Consider the following 19,925-nt stretch of genomic DNA (forward strand, 5'->3'; position numbering starts at 1 on the left):
TTGTGGTTATTCTTGTGTTGTTCTTTTGGGGGTTCGTCTCAGACTAAGTAGGAGACCGTTTATTGACTAACTGACTGTAGGACCGTGACCGTGACTGATGTCACCACTTGGGACATGGGGGGGGGGGGACTCGTTACGTTGTTGTCAGTTCTGGTCCGTGTGAATAAAGAGCTCTCCCGGGGTGGTGTAGTGTATGGGGCACGGGAGTTGTGATTAAAATGAGAACTCTGCCTCTCGACTCATTCTCCCACACCAGCTTGCCACAATACTTTTCGTTTTAGTTGGCAGCCCCCCTACTCAAAACATCTTCCCGCACACCTGGAAATGCCATCAGAGTATTGGCAAATGAACGTGTACACAGTGAAACAAAGGATAATGGACATGTTTCTGTCCAAAGGAAAGCGTGGTGCTCAGACTCAATGCTCTGCCGTGTGCCAAGGTTTTCTGGAGTTAAGTGTGTCAAGTAAACTGGTGCAGGCAGATATCACCCGCGGGTTTGGTTGAAGTTGGACTTGCATGACATTAAGGGCGTGGGGAAGCCGTTTGTAAATAAGATCTCTCTCTCTGGAATGGACTACCTTGTCTTTGGGTGAAGTGTGGAGAGGCTTCATTAGGTGTTCAAACCGTGATGGGATGGCATAAATATCAAGAAACTCTGCAAGAGATAAAGCAAGCAGTGCATCCGGGTAGCATAGCGGTGTATTCCAACATGGGGATCGCCGGCTTGAATCCCCGTGTTACCTCCAGCTTGGTCGGGCGTCCCTACAGGCACAATTGGCCGTGTCTGCGGGTGGGAAGCCGGATGTGTGTATGTGTCCTGGCCGTGGCACTAGCGCCTCCTCTGGTTGGTCGGGGCACCTGTTCGGGGGGGGGGGGAACTTGGGGGAATAGTGTGATCCTCCCACTTGTTACGTCCCCCTGGCAAAACTCCACACCGTCAGGTGAAAGGTAACAGCTGGCGACGCTACATGTGTCAGCAGAGGAGGTGTGTGGTAATCTGCAGCCCTCCCCGGATCACCAGAGGGGGTGGAGCAGCGACCGGGGTGGCTCGAAAGAGTGGGGTAATTTGCCAAATACAATTGGGGAGAAAAATCCCAAAAAATTAAAATAAAAACGTCATGAAAGAGAGTGCAGCACCTACATTACAAACATATTGAGTTGTCTCTGCTGGGAGAGCCTTTGCCTCTGCAGTCAGATCTGGATGCCGCCCTGCTTTCAGTGACTGTATTCTCTGGGTGAACAAGACTTTTTGTTCCACTAGGAGCCAAAAGCACAAAGTAAAAGCAAGTCACTCTATGAGCTTTTTCAGAGTAAAGGATAAAAAAAAACAACTTTCAAGGTCCATTTGGTCATAACCCCTTGGAAATAAAATTTAAGGGGGGATTTTAAAAGACAGATAGCCACAGTGTGTTCTAGTTCAAGTAGGACAGAGTAATCATAAAAGGCAACTGGAGGACTTCCCCTGAGCCACGTCACTCCAACTAAAGTGTAGTTGTTCAGGACTCAAGAACCACTAGATAATCTAAGATGAAACAGAGATGGAATCAGGGGTAGGATAGGTCAAGACGGCAGTGCCCTTGTGATGGGACACCTTGACAGGAGGTTGGTGTTCAGACTTATTGGTTAGAGACCCCCACCACCAGTTGGTTTTGGCTCCTTTGCAGAGAGAATAATGGGTAATAGCATGGCATAACCACTGTGGACCTGGTCCGACACTACAGCGGCGCATCTGACTTATAGTTTTGTTGAGTGTGTAGGCCATAGAGAGTGTGTGTGAGTGCATGCAAAAGATCAACGTAATGTGTGTGTGTGTTTGTGTAGGGGCGTCCGGGTAGTGTAGCGGTCTATTCCGTTATCTACCAACACGGGGATCGCCGGTTCGAATCCCCGTGTTACCTCTGGCTTGGTCGGGCATCCCTACAGACACAATTGGCCGTGTCGGCAGGATGGAAGCCGGATGTGGGTATGTGTCCTGGTCGCTGTACTAGCACCTCCTCTGGTCAGTCGGGGCACCTGTTCTGGGGGGGGGGATAGTGTGACCCTTCCATGCGCTAGGCCCCCTGGTGAAATTCCTCACTGTCAGGTGAAAAGAAGTGGCTGGCGACTCCACGTGTATCAGAGGAGGCATGTGGTAGTCTTCAGCCCTCCCCAGATTGGCAGAGGGAGTGGAGCAGCAACCAGGATGGCTCGGAAGAGCGGGGTAATTGGCTGGATACAATTGGGGAGAAAAAAAGGGGGGGGGGTAAAAAAAAATAGCGTATCCAAGCAATAACCCCCAGTGTCATATGGAATGCTTAACACATGAAGAAAAGTTGGTTCAAAATTAAAAACACAGTGCAGTAATCTTGTAAAGTAATCTTGTCAGTTGTTCCCTGGCAACAGCATTATTGCACTGACTGAGTGGCAATTAAATCTGTGACCAAATCTAATTGGATGTCTAATCACTACAAACCTGGAAAGCTGTCCGTAGATGAAATGGAAAGCAAGAGAAATGGAGTGAAAGAAATGAAGACAGCTTAACAGTTTATCTAGCCGTATCTCAAGACGGCAAAAATTGAAATCAAATTTTCCGCACAATCTCGCTGTGCAGTTCAAAAAGCATCGCCCGTGTGACAACAAAATGACATCAGAAAGAATCAGAGGAGTTATTAGGGGCTGTTTCCTGGCAGCTACTTTCTTCAGGGGGCTGTAAAGATTAACATAGCACCTGCATGGAAGGAGACTTGTCGCACCATAGAGGCTTCATGGCACAACGAGCATAGTGTCATAGGACGCTTTACACACATTAGAGGAGAGATGAACGAAGATTTGTCATCAAACCTAATACAGAAACACAATAACAAAGAAAGGTCTTTTTCCTTTGATGTGAAATCCACTCCTGCACACTGTATTTGTGTGCGTGTGTGTGTGTGTGTGTGTGTGTGTGTGTGTGTGTGTGCGCATGCCCGTGCCTTTTGCTCCGCACAATAAACCCTGCAACTTTTGTCCACTAGAAAAGTTGAGTAAATTGTAAGGCATGTGGATGCCTTTCAGAAATAAAGCACACAGTCACTGTGTTTGACCATCCAGAGCCCATGTTGGGGACTCCATATGAACACTAACGTCGATGTAATCATGGTGAACGACATGCCAATATTAGAGAATATACAAAGCTAGATGGTCTAGGCCAACTCTGCATACTCCAAGGACGTTCAAACTGCTGCGTGGATAAAAAGTTTTTTTCACCTTCCAAAAAAACAAGTCCAGCAGGTTTTGTGTGTGTGTATGTGTGCGCATGTGCGTGTGTGTGTGTGTGTGTGCGCACCCATGTGTGAATAATGGCACTGCATCCCGTATTGATTTACAATGAAATGTAGATCTGACGGTGGGGAGGAGAAATTAAATTGGCGGGGTGGGGGTGGGGTGGGGTGGAGAGGTGGCACAGTTTAGTTAGTGGTGTGTGGGGTAAAAAGTGCATTGTGGGGGCTTCTGTTATGTAACTACCAAGGAGATTTGTGCGCGTCTTTGCATATGTACACATACATGTGCTTGTGTACAGTAAATGCTGAGTCTGTTTCTATGGTAACAGGGCACAAGAGGGCGGATTTGTTTTCACAGAGTGTGGGGGAGGATGCTGAGGGAAGGGTGGAAGAGGGAATTGACATGGATACATTTTGGGGAGAGGACGTCATGAAAGTGAGTAGGTTGTGGGTAATCGACAGGATGAGTAAACCAGACAGTTTACAACTATGTGTGTGTATGTGTGTGCGTGTGTGTGTGTGTGTATGCAGGGGATTGTTTCTCAGTGGTGGTAGAAGTGAAAGTGAAGTTTACCCATTCTTTTTTCAAAAATGTGTGTGGTACAAACAGACTGGGTTGTATTCTTTGGGTTTTATCCAGTCTGTTTGTGGTTCCGCTTATCGAATCTGGTTTTTGCTGAATCGCGGTTTAAATTCTTAGCAAAATAAAGTGTTCCAAAAGCACAAGTTGTTGTCGCAATATCATATTTTGAGTTTTGGATGTTGTTCATATAATACTGCTTACAAATAACCAAACCTCAATATTATCACTAAAGACATGCTGGGTTTGTGAGTCATGACACAACCCGTGATGAAGATGTTGGTTCGGCAGGTCCTAGTAGCTGACGTAGACTTCACGGACTTTATTAATGTTAAATATATTTCACAGGCATCTGGGTAGCGTGGTGGTCTATTCCGTTGCCTACCAAAACAGGGATTGCCGGTTCGAATCCACTTGTTACCTCCGGCTTGGTCAGGCGTCCCTACTGACACAATTGGCCATGTCTGTGGGTAGGAAGACGGATGTGAGTATGTGTCCTGGTCGCTGCACTAGCGCCTCCTCTGGTCGATCAGGGTACCTGTTCAGGGGAGATGGGGAACTGGGGGGAATAGCGTGATCCTCCCATGCGCTACGTCCCCCTGGTGAAACTCCTCACTGTCAGGTGAAAAGAAGCAGCTGATGACTCCACATGTATGGGAGGAGGCATGTGGTAGTCTGCAGCCCTCCCTGGATCAGCAGAGGGGCTGGAGCAGCGACTGGGATGGCTTGGAGGAGTGGGGTAATTGGCCAGATACAATTGGGGGAAAAAAATCCAAAAACAAACAAAAAAACCCGTTCCTTGGACATCTGGAAACATTTCAGACCTAGAAAGCAAAAAGACCGCTCAGGTCAATCAGAAGAGATATTGTAGTTTTCAAAGTGCGAGGCCCCCAGGGGGCACCAAAGAGTTTCAAGGGAAGTTCGGAAAAAAACAAAAACAAAACAGGGAAATACAAGAAAATGTATGAACCCCGCAGAAAGCGCAGAAAGTATGGCGATGTATATTTCAAGTTGGGATTTCGTTGGACCGGGCCTGCCGATGCTCCAAGGCCTCGATGTATGGTTTATAAAGAGGTGTCAAGACTGAACAATGTGTATTTTTCCATTGCCTTTAGTAGGCAACGGAATAGACCGCCATGCTACCCGGATGCCCCTTTTATTGATTTTTATTAAAATGTGGGAGATTGTATTAGCACTGAGTGTTCAAAGTAAACATTTCCAGACCCTTTATGGTTACAACCCTTTATTTTAAACAGAGGAGATTGTCATTATTATTATGCCTTTTATTAAAATGGGGGAGGCCCTGGTGACTTGATGTTCTCTGAAGGGAGGCTCACTGTCTTACACTTTCAAAACCCTTGGTTTAGGCTCTTACTGCTGTAATCGTATCTCCAAAATGTTAACTCTTCAAATCTGGAAACGTTTTAGACTTGTTTAACAAACAACGTTAAAGTTACCGAAATCTGAGATGCAAGGTTCATTTGTGTATGTGTGTGTGTGTGTGTACCTGAGAAGGCATTGCTGTAGTAGCGTGACAGAGTCTGCATGATGTCTTTGGAGTGCTGTGTCCATGGAGCAATCTTGCGGTAGGTCTTGACCCTGTGGACCAGCTGGGATCCGCCATACTGCAGAGACAGAGTGTCTCCATGGTCTTCATACAGCTCCTCAAATAACCTTAGACACACACACACACACACACACACACACACACACACACACACACACACACACACACACACACACACACCAAGACATACTCTTAGGTTATGGATACTTCTGCAACCAATGAAAAATCAGTTGAAAGCAAGTTTCTACTGTTTTTGAAGTCTCCTTAAACAAGCCTGATGCCTTTCCCATATGTATCAGCACCTCCTCTCATTAATTTTTAATCATTTTTATTTTTTATTGCTGGTGATAGCTCTAGCACATAACACACACCTGTATATACCCCCGAACACACACAGCTCAGTGCTGGTGATGTACTATATAATCAAGTTAAGACACCCGAGGTGTTTTACCCAAGGCAACCACTAGGGCTGGAAGTTGAAGCAAATGGGGAAGTGCTTTAAGTTCCAGTTTCAACTGGGCCATGAGGGGGCTGGTTTAAATCTTCCAGTCCAATGTAAGTCAATGAGAGGATTCCCAACTTCTACCTAAATACAAAGTTGATACATTTTTTCTACAAGAAGTCGGGGTCTCAATTGAAAATATCGAGTCTGGCATTCAGTATGAGGGTGGTTATTTTGAAACTTATTTATCTGTCAAGAAGATATTTAAGATTAAAAAAGTGGCAAGCTGAGGGCGTGTCTGCCTTGATTGACAGGTCTGTCAACTTGCCTACACTGACATCCCACCCTAGCTCCACCCCTCGCCCAAATTTGGATTTTCTGGCTGCAACAACTGACAAGATGGGGGTGAGCACAAAGCCAAATTTTAGTTTTCAAACCACCCCTTCAGAAACCAATGGGTGACATCACTGGTCATCGTCTATAAACAGCCTGTGGGCTTACCTGACACAATCTGTATCAAACTGTAGCTTGGGCTTGTCAATCATGCCCAAAGCATAGAGCTGATAGGCCAGTGCACACTTCCCCACCATGAACTGGGCAGTGTTGGTCCGGTCCAGGCAATCCACACAGTTGGTTCGTAACACTCCAGTCTACATAATAAGAGATAAATAGTTAGGAAATTGGCTGACTGCATTTCAATCAGCCTACTAGCTACTTATGTACTTTCAAGTGCTGGACAAATTCTCCAGTTACCAGACTGAGACAGCAAAGGATCATTTTCATTCCATGTATTTACCTGCCATAAGAAATCCAATCACTGGTCAAGTACCATTAATTCCTGGCAATGAAATTCCTAGAAAATGATGTTCTAAGCAGAAGGCCATGCTCAGCTTAGAAGCAAAACATCCACTAAATAAACCCTTGATGAAATTTGATATTGGATTATAAAGGATTCCCGGAAAACTCATTGCACCTGCTTCTTAATATCCACCTTAACCACTTGCCCTACTTTTGCTGCAAAGCCATTCATGCTGGCTTCATGAAGTATTCAACCCCCATTGAGTATTTCTTTCTTTCTTTTATTTCTTTCTTTTATTTTATTTTAGCTGTGCAGGAAAGTCAAATCAAAAGAGAGTTGAATGGGATTTTCCCCCACTCCTATTGAAGAAATACTCAATAACCTCGAGATGATATCAAGTATTTTCAGTGGCTTCAGGATCACTTTTAAAAACTAGACAAGTCCTGTGGAAATTGTGTATGCCTGCTGCTTGGTGTGTATCCAGTATAACCAGCTGCCCTCATAGCTCAAAAAGTACAAGTCGTACTGAGAAAATGTTTTCATAATGAGCATCATGAGGCTTCAGTAAATACACTGATGTATTATATGTGTACCTACTGTTTACGTTACAGGAGTTGCCGCAGTTTAAACACTGCCATCATTCTGTTTTTGACAAGAACTTCAGAGCTCAGTTTAACATGGCAGTCTATGAGAGTTTCGTCAGTACTCTCTGTGCTTGGAGGCAATTTATTAAAAAACGGTACGTCGTGTCACAACAAAAGTCACACTGGGTGAGACAGGACAAATGTATCTATGTTTTGAGGTATAAATTGTTCCTGACAGTTGGAAATTGTGGGAAATAAACGAGGTTAAAAAAGGTTTTCTGGGAACATTTTCAGGGATTGCAGAGTGTGGGTCATGTGACGTAGTGTGGCGCTGAACATTCCACCCAATACACACCCATTATAAACTCTGAAACGCTCTTAAAAAAGGCATAAAATATAAACTGCGATTTTGCAAAAACCGTACTAGATATCAAAATATAAATTTAGCTCAACAAAGTCTGAACTCTTGTGACCCGATTAAAGTTCCAACCATGTTTCTATGTTAAACTATGAAGACGTATTGTGGCTCCAAAGAGGGATGGGTTTGAAAATTTTTCACGACGACTTCCCATTATTTTTATATCGGACATTTTTCACAGTTCTTTTGCGATTTGTCACCATTGTTACTCGAATCACTAAGGAAAGTCATAGCACACCTTCCCCGATCGCAGGCGTTTTCTCAAAGTTGCGAGTCTAATCATGCAGCGAAATACTTTTCTTCTTTCGTCATATTTAATTATGATGAATAATAGTGTGTCTGCTTTGCACAGCAGGCACATAATAAAAAACTTGAAAATTATTTCACTGATAAGTGGTCACCCCCTTCATATTAACTACTTATATTGAGCAAGGTGAATTCAGTTTTCTCGAAAGAGCACACAAAATACGTTGAATTATGTTGATTTTGAGTCCATCTTTACTTAATTGCATTGTTACACAGTAAATTTCATGAACTTTGTGAGGTCTCACAAGTGAAACAGCGGATCAGTCATGCTGTCAAGAAAACAGCCAAACAGCATATGGCACTTCAAGATGAAGCGAAGGAGGCAAAAAGCCAGAGAAGGTTATTAAAACGCTGGCAAGGCTTTTAAACCTTATAGTAGCACCATAAAGTCCCTTGTAACACAGTGGAACAAAAATATGGCACAAAAGTCCTAAAAGGAAAAATAAGGTCCTCAAAGTGACCCCTAACTTTTTGGTGAGGTGGCACGCCTGTCACCTGGCATACCTGAACACGTCCTGTGGATGTGAGGTTTCCTCCTACATCTCTCCACCTGTAGAAACGAAAGAAAATACAGCTGAGAAGGCGAATAATGGAAATGACCAAAAGCATGAAAGTCTATACCAAAACTTCAAATGTCAAATTTGGTTCCTCTGGATTTTTCCATTTTTTGCGAGCTTGGAATGAGATTCAAACAAGACAAAACAACAATATAAACATAATGAATTAAACCAGAAGTGGAATCACAAAAAAGAGCATCCATTCCAGTTACTCGATAAACTGAAATACAGTCAAAGACAACCGGGTACTCAGGGGCCCAGTTTAGGTGCTCATGATTTAATCTTGGGGTACAGGGCCTGATTTGGTCAAGGATGTGGTATAGAGCAATCTTATTTAGTGATTTCTTTGTTTTTATTTTGTTGCATGACAAAATAAATCATGTAAAACTCACGAGTTTACATTTGGTCTTCTTTTTTGAACTATATCAAAACGTAAAACTTTTGTAATTCAGATATAATCACAATTGGGAAAAAAAGCACTTATTTGTCCTTTTCTTTATTACATATTCTGAAATCTCATTTAACTGAGGAGATCTCCAGCTTTAACAGTGTACATCTTCCAGGACTTTTATAACCCCAGGTCCACGACACATGTAGGTAAGTTCATTATTGACCCCTATAACCTTGGATGGCTACCATGTATTTCAAGTCCTGCACTCTGGAAAGAGGTTTTGGACAATAAAAATAAAAAAAGGGCTGATCATGGGAACTGCTTTACCCCAATATAGCAATGGTTCTTAAACATATATGAATAGCAGCAATATCTGTGGCTGTAAATACTGTGTAAAAGGAAAAACTATACAGTACAGACTGCATTTTCCCCTTTTTCTACCATTATAAACTTGTCAGAATGCCTCTTTTTATACCTTGGCTTTATACACATCATCTTTAGAATTACATGTTATGTCTACGTGTCCCATAACAGAAAACCCATCGAGCCAAATTTGTGATATATTCAAGGTTAAAGAAAGGTGATTGCATCCCGTCAGCAGGCACTCCGTGTTGTAAGGCTGTTTCTAATTGGATATAGGTTTAGAAAGGAGACAAAGCCCGCCTTGAATGTTGGGCTTTTTTCTGCTTTCTCACGTTGTCCGTCCCTCCCAACACCTGAAATTTCCTTTCGCAACCTTGCTTTCTGTTCTGTTTACTAGTTTGTCTTTTCTTCCTCATCTGCCAAACTCAAAAACGTGGAGCCAAGAAACACGACAAACACTGGAGTCAATCTGAATAGTTGCTGCAAGACATTTGGAAGGGAAAAAAGCTGAAAATGAAAAGAAGCGCTGTTCAAGGAGAGACGCTTGGTTGTAAAGCAAAACACATCTCACTGTGGTGGTGAACTTAATCACCTAAGAGAGCGGTTCAGTGGAGAGAGGGCAGTGTTTGTGTAGGATGAGTGAGAAAGAAATATTGGATGTTTGTATTTGGTGGTAAAATGAGAGGGGGGGGAGCAAGAGAGAGGGGGAGAGAGAGAAAGGGGGAGAGAGGGGGGAGAGGGAGAGAGAGCGAGAAAGAGAGAGGGAGGGGGAGAGAGAGAAAGAGAGAGAGAACTGAGGAGAATTTAGGGGTATTGCTTTAAATCACATCTGAAACAATTAGCCAATTAATTAGAGGATCAACAAAAGTAGAAGTGGATACCAGTTAATATAGGTTCTAATGAGGTTCTTTCAATGTTGCATTCTGTAAATTGTGTAAACAAAACATCCATTGCACATCTGTCCATCTTGGGAGAAAGATCCCTCCTCTGTTGTTTTCCCTGTTAAAGTTTTTTTTAGGGAGTTGTTCCTTATCCGATGCGAGGGTCTAAGGACAGGATGTTGTGTTGCTATAAAGCCCACTAAGGCAAATTTGTAATTTGTGATAATGGGCTATACAAATAAAACTGACTTGACTTCACTTAATGATTACTAAACTGAAAGTCCTGTGGGAATATGTTTTTCTCTAATAAACAATATCAGCATTTCAGCCCAACAGACTCCCAGTCTTTTTGACTGAATCTGCACTCTCCGACTCACCAATGCGTAGCTTCAAAAGCTACACTGCACATTCAATGTAAATCTACAGGAGCTAATGTCTTCATGCATGCTCAGTAATCCCAGTAAGGAAATCACAGAAAGTTGAATCAGTACATCTAGCCACAATGTTTATTGAGAGAAATGTTTCATCACTCATCTAAATGACCTCTTCAGTCTCAACTGACTGCAGGTATCCCTACCCTTATAAACAATACAGTGGCATAACAACCTATAGGCAATAACTGGCTCACTCTCAAAGAGGCTATTGTTTCACATGCTTCATAAGTTTCACTTTGGCATTTGCTGGTTGCACAGAGAAGGCACAGCTCGCATGCAGACAGTCCAAACAGGAATGAGTTCACAGTCCCAGTCGGGCCCTCTTGCAGCTGATATATAGGTACAGCTCCTTAAACCCTATCTGACCAGTTCGGTGAACAGTTAGAGTGACTGAGCGGCTGACAGATAGCGCTACATTGCCTCTCTGTTTCTGTTGCAAGCAGAGCTAAAAAGAACCAGATGAATGATTGCTAATTACAGCCCTTCTTTGAATTGTGCCATATCGAGGAAGGGCTCCGTAACAATCCCTCTGATTGGGCTCATGCTGGGAGTTAGAGAGACGACGTACATATGAACATACCTGTATCTGTTGTGTGTGTGTGAGTGTATGTGAACGTGTGTGTTCCAGTATGCGTGAGATATGAGGAAAGAGAAAGGTTCCCTGAGCTCATGTGTACAAATAAGAATGCAAGATGGTGTCGGGTAATGCAGCACCACGGGTAATAAGTACAGGCATTAGTAAGGCCGTCTAGTTATGTAACTAAATGGTAATGTTCAGTATAAGTGATTAAAACAGACAGACATTGGGGGGAGCCATGTGCTCTTAGACAGTACATGGATAGCCATCCATACAGCCAGTTAGCAGAAAAACCATCTGTGAGACAACTCCCATCAACGACAATTTCTCATTTCATATCCACGTGGCATTGTTAAATCAAGCACAGTCGATAAATGTGTGGTTCTGAATATGTATGAATGGCAAAAATGGGATGGTACATGTTCTCATCAAAAGGATTTGGGAAAAGGTTTGGGTAATCAGGGACAGAAAAGATGGTAGAGTGGCCCAATGCATGGTTCAGGCAAAGAGTACAACAGGCATCTGTATTTTATACAATTTTCTTTCCTAAAATAAAATTGTATACGGTGTACTGCAAAATTATGTACTGTTTATAACATGTCATTTGAACCCAGTTTAGCCAATAACAATCGCCGTTTATTGTGGATTTGCTCAAAACCCACAATGTAAGTGATGAGCAATTTGATGTAGCTCCTCACTCATCAACTGCTGTGCTTACAGGGCTGTGTAACATTAATGGGTGTGTCCATCTGGAAAAAAATGTCAATTGTCAAACACCAAACCATACAGTGAAAGATGGAGGGGTGACGTTTGTGTGCTGGAACCATCTCTCTTTATCCAAGGGGCACAAACATGGTGAGTGTATATATATATATATATATATACACACACTCACCAGTATGCATTCATTATCCGAACCGCTTATCCTGCTCTCAAGGTCGCGGGGATGCTGGAGCCTATCCCAGCAGTCATTGGGCGGTAGGCAGGGAGACACGCTGGACAGGCCATCACACAGGGTCCCCCCCCACACACACACTCATACCTAGGGTCAATTTAGTATGGCCGATTCACCTGACCTACATGTCTCTGGACTGTGGAGGGAAACCAGAGCACCTGGAGAAAACCCACGCAGACATGGGGAGAACATGAAAACTCCACACAGACAACGACACGGGATGACTCCCGAGGTTGGACTACCCCAGGGCTCAAACCCAGGACCTTCTTGCTGTGAGGTGACCGCGCTAACCACTGCGCCATCATGCCGCCCAGTACAGTGTGTCCTATCAAAAACACTAGTTTCATTACAAGAAGGGGGCTCACCTCTCGTCTGGTCTCACAGTATGGCAGTAGAAGTCTGAGCGGTTGATGAAGAAACCTGTTCGCTTGACCACATTTTCAGCAATCATGCTAAGACGGTCCAACACATTGCAGAGCTTACTGAAGAAGGAGAACATGAAAGAGATAGATAGATAGATAGATAGATAGATAGAGAGAGAGAGAGAGAGAGAGAGAGAGAGAGAGAGATCGATAGATCGATAGATAGAGAGAAAGCGAAAGAGTTGTAAGAGAAAGGCTATTTTTAACATTTTATATGAAGAAATGATCCCTATTTTTGGTGTTTCCATGGCTACAGCACATTTCAAGATGAAACAACTGGCTAAGAAATGATCAGCTAGTTAATAGATGAGGCACTGTAAGGACATCAAAATAAAGACAGCCCACAATAGTGGTACTGGAGATTAGGTGTGGAAAATAATAGTAACAACACCTCAATATTTTTTTTTCAAACATGGTAGTTACCACGTATGTATTACATTATTTACCTTGGTGCACCTATTAAAGATCGTCTCAGGCACTGAGACATATCCAGCTAGGGAGAAATGAAGATGACACAAAAGCTAAGCCATGGTCTTCAAAATGCCTTATCTATCGACATTCTTTTGTACAAAAACATATTAGCACATCCAGCGGGGCTTATCCGCAGTCACAGTGGAAATGTGTCTCACCCTTCTCAGCGCCAAATACATTATTCTTCTGATGTTCCTGTCTTGGTTCAGTGTATTCAACACAGCACAATGCAACAGCATGGAACAGGATTTTCTCAAGCGAATGTGAGGTCAACGCTTGATTGCAATTGTGCCTGTGCAAGAGTGGCACTATGAAGATAACTGGGCTAGCACATAGTATGTTGCCATTACCTCTAGATGTAGTGTGCCACATAATGATGTCTATGTAATGATAAGGTGTGTGCCCACAAACTGATTGTGAAGTCCCAGAGCCACTTTTTCCCCCCTTACCTGCTCTCTCCACTGCCGATCAGATTCATCTGCAGTATTTACTGACCTGTTCTTACAGTTTGGGTCACTTCTAGTCTCAGCTTGTCCTACCTTTTGGTGTAGCGGGCCATGTCCCAGGCAATGTAGTCGATGCAGTGGTCCGGAGGAAGGAACTGGTTGAGGTTGTTCACAGCTGGATAAAGCTCCTCACTCAGAATCTTCTCATGTTTCCTTTTCTCTCGTTTCTAGGGCACAACACAGAAAAGGTGTGACAATCTAAAACAGTCTCAATAACTTTGTGCATTTGGATGTATCGTGCAAAAGTTTCAAATAAATTGGCATGAAAGTGAAGTTGAAACAAGATTAACTTGTGGAAAAGGTTGAGGTGAGAATACTCGAGGTTGTCATACACGTGACAATAGATCCTCAGATGTTTTTTTTCCCTTCAGGGTTCATTCATTCTGATGATCAAGTCTCCTCCTCCATGTGAGCTTGGAGAATGAAGAGCTAACCATCTGAGAGGTCTATTTTCCGGTACATTAAATGAGTCACTAACAGCCCAACATGACACGGGGCCTTTGAATGTGTGCGAATGTGTATGCACATGCATCTGTCAATGAAAATGACTAATAAACCAGCCCATCCTTCTGCAGCATAATTTTGTAATCACAATCTCCTTCAATTATGGCAGTGTTTGCTACATTACCCCTCACCACCGTTTTCCAAACTCGCATATCTGTCACGGCGGGAGCAGGAACTGAGGACCCAAATGCAGACGCGGTAACAGGTGAAACAAAAGCCTTACTGGTAGTAATGATGAGGGTATCACAAACACAAATGACTGTGACATGGTACAGACATGGTAACATGGTAATGACATGGTACAGACATGGTAACATGGTGGTGACATGGAACAGATGTGGTAACATGGTGGTGGCATGGAACAGATGTGGTAACATGGTGATGACACAGTACAGATATGGTAACATGGTGGTGACATGGTACAGACATGATAACATGGTGATGACATGGTACAGACATAGTAACATGGTGGTGACATGGAACAGATGTGGTAACATGGTGATGACATGGCACAGATGTGGTAACATGATGGTGACATAGTACAGTCACGGTAACATGGTGATGACATGGAGCAGATGTGGTAACATTCAATTCAATTCAATTCAATTTTATTGTCATTAAAAACAATGTGCAGGCACATGTTAAAAATGAAATGAGGGCTGTGGCTTCACCAAATAGTGCAAGACAGACACAGACAAACACAGCAAACACAGTATAAGATATACACACATGAAGCTAAAAATAAGTTAAAAGAGAGCTGGAGTACAAAATATTTAAAAATATCTACAGAGGTGGACATAGTACAGACACAGTAACATGGTGGTGACATGGTACAGACATGGTAACATGGTGATGACATGGTACAGACACGGTAACATGGAAAAGATGTGGTAACATGGTGATGACATGGCACAGATGTGGTAACATGATGGTGACATAGTACAGACACGGTAACATGGTGATGACATGGAACAGATGTGGTAACATGATGGTGACATGGTACAGACATGGTAACATGGTGGTGACGTGGGACAGATGTGGTAACATGGTGGTGATATGGTAGACATGGAAACATGGTACGGTAACACGGTGATGACACGGTACAGATATGGTAACATGATGGTAACATGGTACAGACGTGGTAACAGGGTGGTGACATGGTACAGGCGTGGAAGACTGACAACAAACAAACAGCCAAACTTAAATACATAGAAACTTGATTGAATAATCAACACCAGCTTTGAGGCAAATGGGTAACAGAGGAAAAAAAAAATTTTTCTCCAAAATCCAGACTTTTGTTTTACAAAGTTCTGCCATTGGCCGCTGTGGCTTAAGTTAACCACATATAGTAAAAAAGGTCATTATATATTTGCTGTGTGTTCAACAGGTAAAGCTGTCTTGCTGGTAAGACTACAACCACACAGGCTGCACACTTCATTTTATTTACTTCTGACATCATGGTTGATCGGCACAAACTGGTCTAAACATCTGTCAATCAAAAATGGTATGTTGCTTTTTTTTAAAACAATTTACCAAAAAGGTTTGATACAGGATTCAAATGGATTTAGTTTTGTGAGGCAAATTTGATACTGGAATCAGATTCAATAAAATGCAATCGAACTCTTACTCCAGTTATTATAAATGCAAGTAAACAAATACTATTTGACTAAGGTCTGAGCAAGGCATCGTCTTTGCAACAGAAATATTAAAAATGTTCCATCATCCAATAATGTAGAGCTGTCAACATTCATGTGCTTTGTTTGGCGTCCTGTTGTGCTTAAGTACCAGAGATTTAATGTAAGACATATGACAGACACACAAATGCATGGACACGGATGCAAAAGTGTAATTAAACATGCATGCGCATGCACACACACACATGCACACACACAATCGTAACATAGCCATTCAGTTGTTCCTCTGTGTGCCTCGCTAACGCTCACGGTGTTTCTCAAGACGGTGGCGTGATCCCGGTAGGTGATAATCAGCGATCACACAATGTCTCATATCCCTGTCAACCCATCCAGCAGCAGGCAAAGCAACCCACGGAATTATCAGCACCTCTAATGATCCATTCAGCTCACCGTGGTTCTTGTAGCCTGGCACAACAGAGGCACACACACACACACACACACACACACACACACACACACACACACACACACACATGCATGCACACACATACGCATGCATATGCACGCACTCACACACTTAACATGCATGTGAAAGTGGTGTGCGAGCAAGGCGGGGCATGTTTTCTATGACCAAAAAGAATGGGAGACAAATTGAGGCAGCTGACCTGGCAAGGAATGCAAGAGAGAACACATGTGTGACCATGTGCGCTCTCAGCCCCTCTCTCTCTCTCGCTCTCCCCGTCTCCCTCATTCTTTCTCTCTTTATGCATTCACCCTTATGTCAAAACCGTGTACCCTTAACAGATACGACATGGCTACCCTAACACCAATCACTCACACAGCGAAATGGACCACTGTGGCTTTACACTCTCTCTCTCTCTCTCTCTCTCTCTCTCTCTCTCTCTCTCTCTCTCTCTCTCTCTCTCTCTCTCTCTCTCTCTCTCTCTCTCTCTCTCTCTCTCTCTCTCTCTCTCTCTCTCTCTCTCTCTCTCTCTCTCTCTCTCTCTCTCTCTCTCTCTCTCTCTCTCTCTCTCTCTCTCTCTCTCTCTCTCTCTCTCTCTCTCTCTCTCGCTGGAAAAAGAATGCATAAGCAGGGGGTCCCCTCCCTCACTCCCCTCCAGTTTTCTATCACATGGCTGGTGCTTGTGCAGACCACTGAGCTCTGTGATTGGTCCCTCCTCTCACGGTTCCCCTTGTGGGTGATAACGTGAGTATGAAAGCCAAGCTACAGTACACGGGGTGTATTATGGGGCGTGTGCCTGTGTGTGTGTGTGTGTGTGTTTGTGTGTCTCTCTCTGTGGTCTATGGTAGACAGACAGTATGCAGCATGGGGGACAGCCTACTTGCGGGCTGTGGCTCAAGTGGAAAAAGAGAAGCAGGCATCTGTGGTGTGCACAGAAGGATGCAGCTGGGAAGTCCGACATGCAGGATTTTGATGTGGATTTGATATGTTACACATATCTTGCAGACCCATTTCTTTTTGTTTATGCATGTTATAATGGTCAACAGGAAGTTTATTCGGGCTATTTTTTTCATAACTGCGATTACTTTCGAGGTACATGAGGCATTAAACAACAGTAAATGGTATGAAAGATAGGATTAGTGTGTGTGTCTTTAAAAAGGGACTCTGGCTTATGAGAAGAGACAGCCCTAGCCCCTGTACCACCCCCATTTGCATGTCCTTGTGTAAGGAAGGACTGCTGACAGCACTAATTACAGACAAAGGTGAGAGACAGATGGTGAAACTGCAAGTGGGCGTGTAGAGATGTGTGTGTGCGTGCATATGTGTGTGTGCGTGTGTGTGTGTGCCTATGTTGAGAGTTATGTTAACTGAGATCCATAACATTTCAACAGCTGGTAATCGGCAACCAACTACTTAACTCTTTGACCGGTTAGGTCTTCACATAAACATTTTATCTCCTAAATCATTCAGGGCCTTGGCCGGTTCCACAATTACAGCCCACACAGCCTAATCGCTACTTGTTGAGTGATTCACCATCCTGGCAACATTTCACCCAAAACATTTCAAAATATGGGACTAGGTAACATTTCTTGGGAAACGTTCATCGACATAGCTTATATAACCACTTTATGGACTGTGTCACACATGTTTACTGGAATTTAGCTGTATCCAAACAGGTGTTTTTAAAGAGATAGTTCGGCCTTTTTAAGTGAGGTTGTATGAGGTACTTATCCGTAGCCGGTATTACCTACAGTGGATGGCGGTCGGCACGCCCGCAGTTTGGAGAAGTAGGCAGGAGTATACACAGGGCTAGCAAGCAATGTACTGCTATGGAAGGGGCCAGAAACAAAACGTAGTGTAGTGTGTTCAGGTTCACCAGGTGGGTATAAGTGTTCATTGTATATAGCTGGGGGAGATGTTTTGCAGTTCCGGGGGCTGGGGGGGGTACATGTTGCTGGGTCAGGGGTTAGTGGGTTGGGTCTATGGAGAGAGAGAGAGAGAGAGAGAGATGACCTGTGACCACAAAGTGGCGCTACACCATGACCGGCTGGGGCCATACAGGGACTCTGCAATGCCTCAGACGACTGGAGGGGAGGGGGAAACACCCGTGTTCCCTGCCGTGACATCTGGGGGAGGGGGAGGGGGGGTTGTAGCAGCCAGTCCTGATGACACAATATGTGGGACCCAATCTGCTGCTCCAGTGCCCAGCTCACTTCCTTGGGGGGGGGGCAACTCCAACCAGAGCCAGGGGAAAACCGACCAGGGGACAGAACGCCTACGGGACGATTGAGGATGCAGCAAAGAACTCCTCTGAGGTGTAGAGACTTTGTCCATGGGATAGGACTTTAATAAGTGGGGGTGGGGGGTAATGTAGTGTGTTCAGGTTCACCAGGGGGTATAAGTGTTCGTTGTATAGAGTTGGGGTAATTCTGAAGGAAGAGTATGTCAAGAGTGTGCTGGAGGTGAAGAGAGTGTCAGACAGTGTGATGAGTATGAAGCTGGAAATCGAAGGTGTATTGCTGAATGTTATCAGCGCATATACCCCACAAGTCGGGTGTGTGATGGAAGAGAAAGAAGAATTCTGGAGTGAGTTGGATGACTTGGTGGAGAGAGTACCCAAGGAGGAGAGAGTGGTGATTGGAGCGGACATGTTGGTGAAGGGAACAGAGGTGATGGGTAGGTATGGTGTCAAGGAGAAAAATGTGGAAGGACAGATGGTGGTGGATTTTGCACAAAGGATGGAAATGGCTGTGGTGAATACATATTTCAAGAAGAGGGAGGAACACAGGGTGACGTACAAGAGTGGAGGAAAGTGCACACAGGTGGACTATATCTTTTGTAGAAGGTGCAATCTGAAAGGGATTGGAGACTGCAAGGTGGTGACAGGGGAGAACGTAGCTAAGCAGCATCAGATGGTGGTCTGTAGGATGACTTTGGAGACCAAGAAGAGGAAGTGAGTGAAGGCAGAGCCAAAGATCAAATGGTGGAAGTTGAAGAAGGAAGACTGTTGTGTGGAGTTCAGGCCGGAGTTAAGACAGGCACTGGGTGGTAGTGAAGAGTTGTCGGATGGCTGGGCAACCACTGCAGAAATAATGAGGGCAACAGCTAGGAAGGTACTTGGTGTGTCATCAGGACAGAGGAAGGAAGACAAGGAGACTTGGTGATGGCATGAGGAAGTACAGCAAATTATACAGAGGAAGAGGTTGGCAAAGAATAAGTGGGATAGTCAGAGAGATGAAGAAAGTAGACAGGAGTACAAGGAGATGCAGCGTAAAGTGAAGAGAGAGGTGGCAAAGGAAAAGGAAAATGCGTATGGTGAGTTGTATGACAGGTTAGACACTAAAGAAGGAGAAAAGGACTTGTACTGATTGGCTAGGCAGAGGGACCGAGCTGCAAAGGATGTGCAACAAGTTAGGGTGATCAAGGATAGAGATGGAAATGTGCAGACAAGCGAGGAGAGTGTGCTGAGAAGGTGGAAGGAGTACTCTGACGGGCTGATGAATGAAGAAAATGAAAGAGAAGAGAAGGTTGGATGATGTAGGGATAGTGAATCAGGAAGTGCAGTGGACTAGCAAGGAGGAAGTGAGGGTAGCTATGAAGAGGATGAAGAGTGGAAAGGCAGTTGGTCCTGATGACATACCTGTGGAGGCATGGAGATGTTTAGGAGAGATGGCAGAGGGGTTTTTAACTAGATTGTTTAACACAATCTTGGAAAGTGAGAAGATGCCTGAGGAGTGGAGAAGAAGCATACTGGTACCAATTTTCAAGAACAAGGGCGATGTGCAGAACTGTAGCAACTACAGAGGTATAAAATTGATCAGCCACAGCATGA

The 19,925-nt window shown here is 44.0% G+C and overlaps 1 protein-coding gene across 2 annotated transcripts in view; it reads right to left on the minus strand.

Moving 5' to 3' along the window:
- The window catches only part of fig4a (FIG4 phosphoinositide 5-phosphatase a), a 93,457-nt gene that overhangs the window by 40,167 nt on the left and 33,365 nt on the right, over positions 1-19,925 (minus strand). For both annotated transcript variants that reach the window (XM_056294318.1, XM_056294317.1), the window contains exons 11-15: positions 13,526-13,659; positions 12,459-12,575; positions 8,440-8,485; positions 6,330-6,478; positions 5,327-5,493 (exon numbers count right to left, since the gene is read on the minus strand). In XM_056294318.1, coding sequence (XP_056150293.1) covers positions 5,327-5,493; positions 6,330-6,478; positions 8,440-8,485; positions 12,459-12,575; positions 13,526-13,659 — 613 coding nt within the window. The remainder of the gene's footprint in view (positions 1-5,326; positions 5,494-6,329; positions 6,479-8,439; positions 8,486-12,458; positions 12,576-13,525; positions 13,660-19,925) is intronic.

Source organism: Lampris incognitus, chromosome 15 (genome assembly GCF_029633865.1).
Source record: "Lampris incognitus isolate fLamInc1 chromosome 15, fLamInc1.hap2, whole genome shotgun sequence".
NCBI classification, from domain to species: Eukaryota; Metazoa; Chordata; class Actinopteri; order Lampriformes; family Lampridae; genus Lampris; species Lampris incognitus.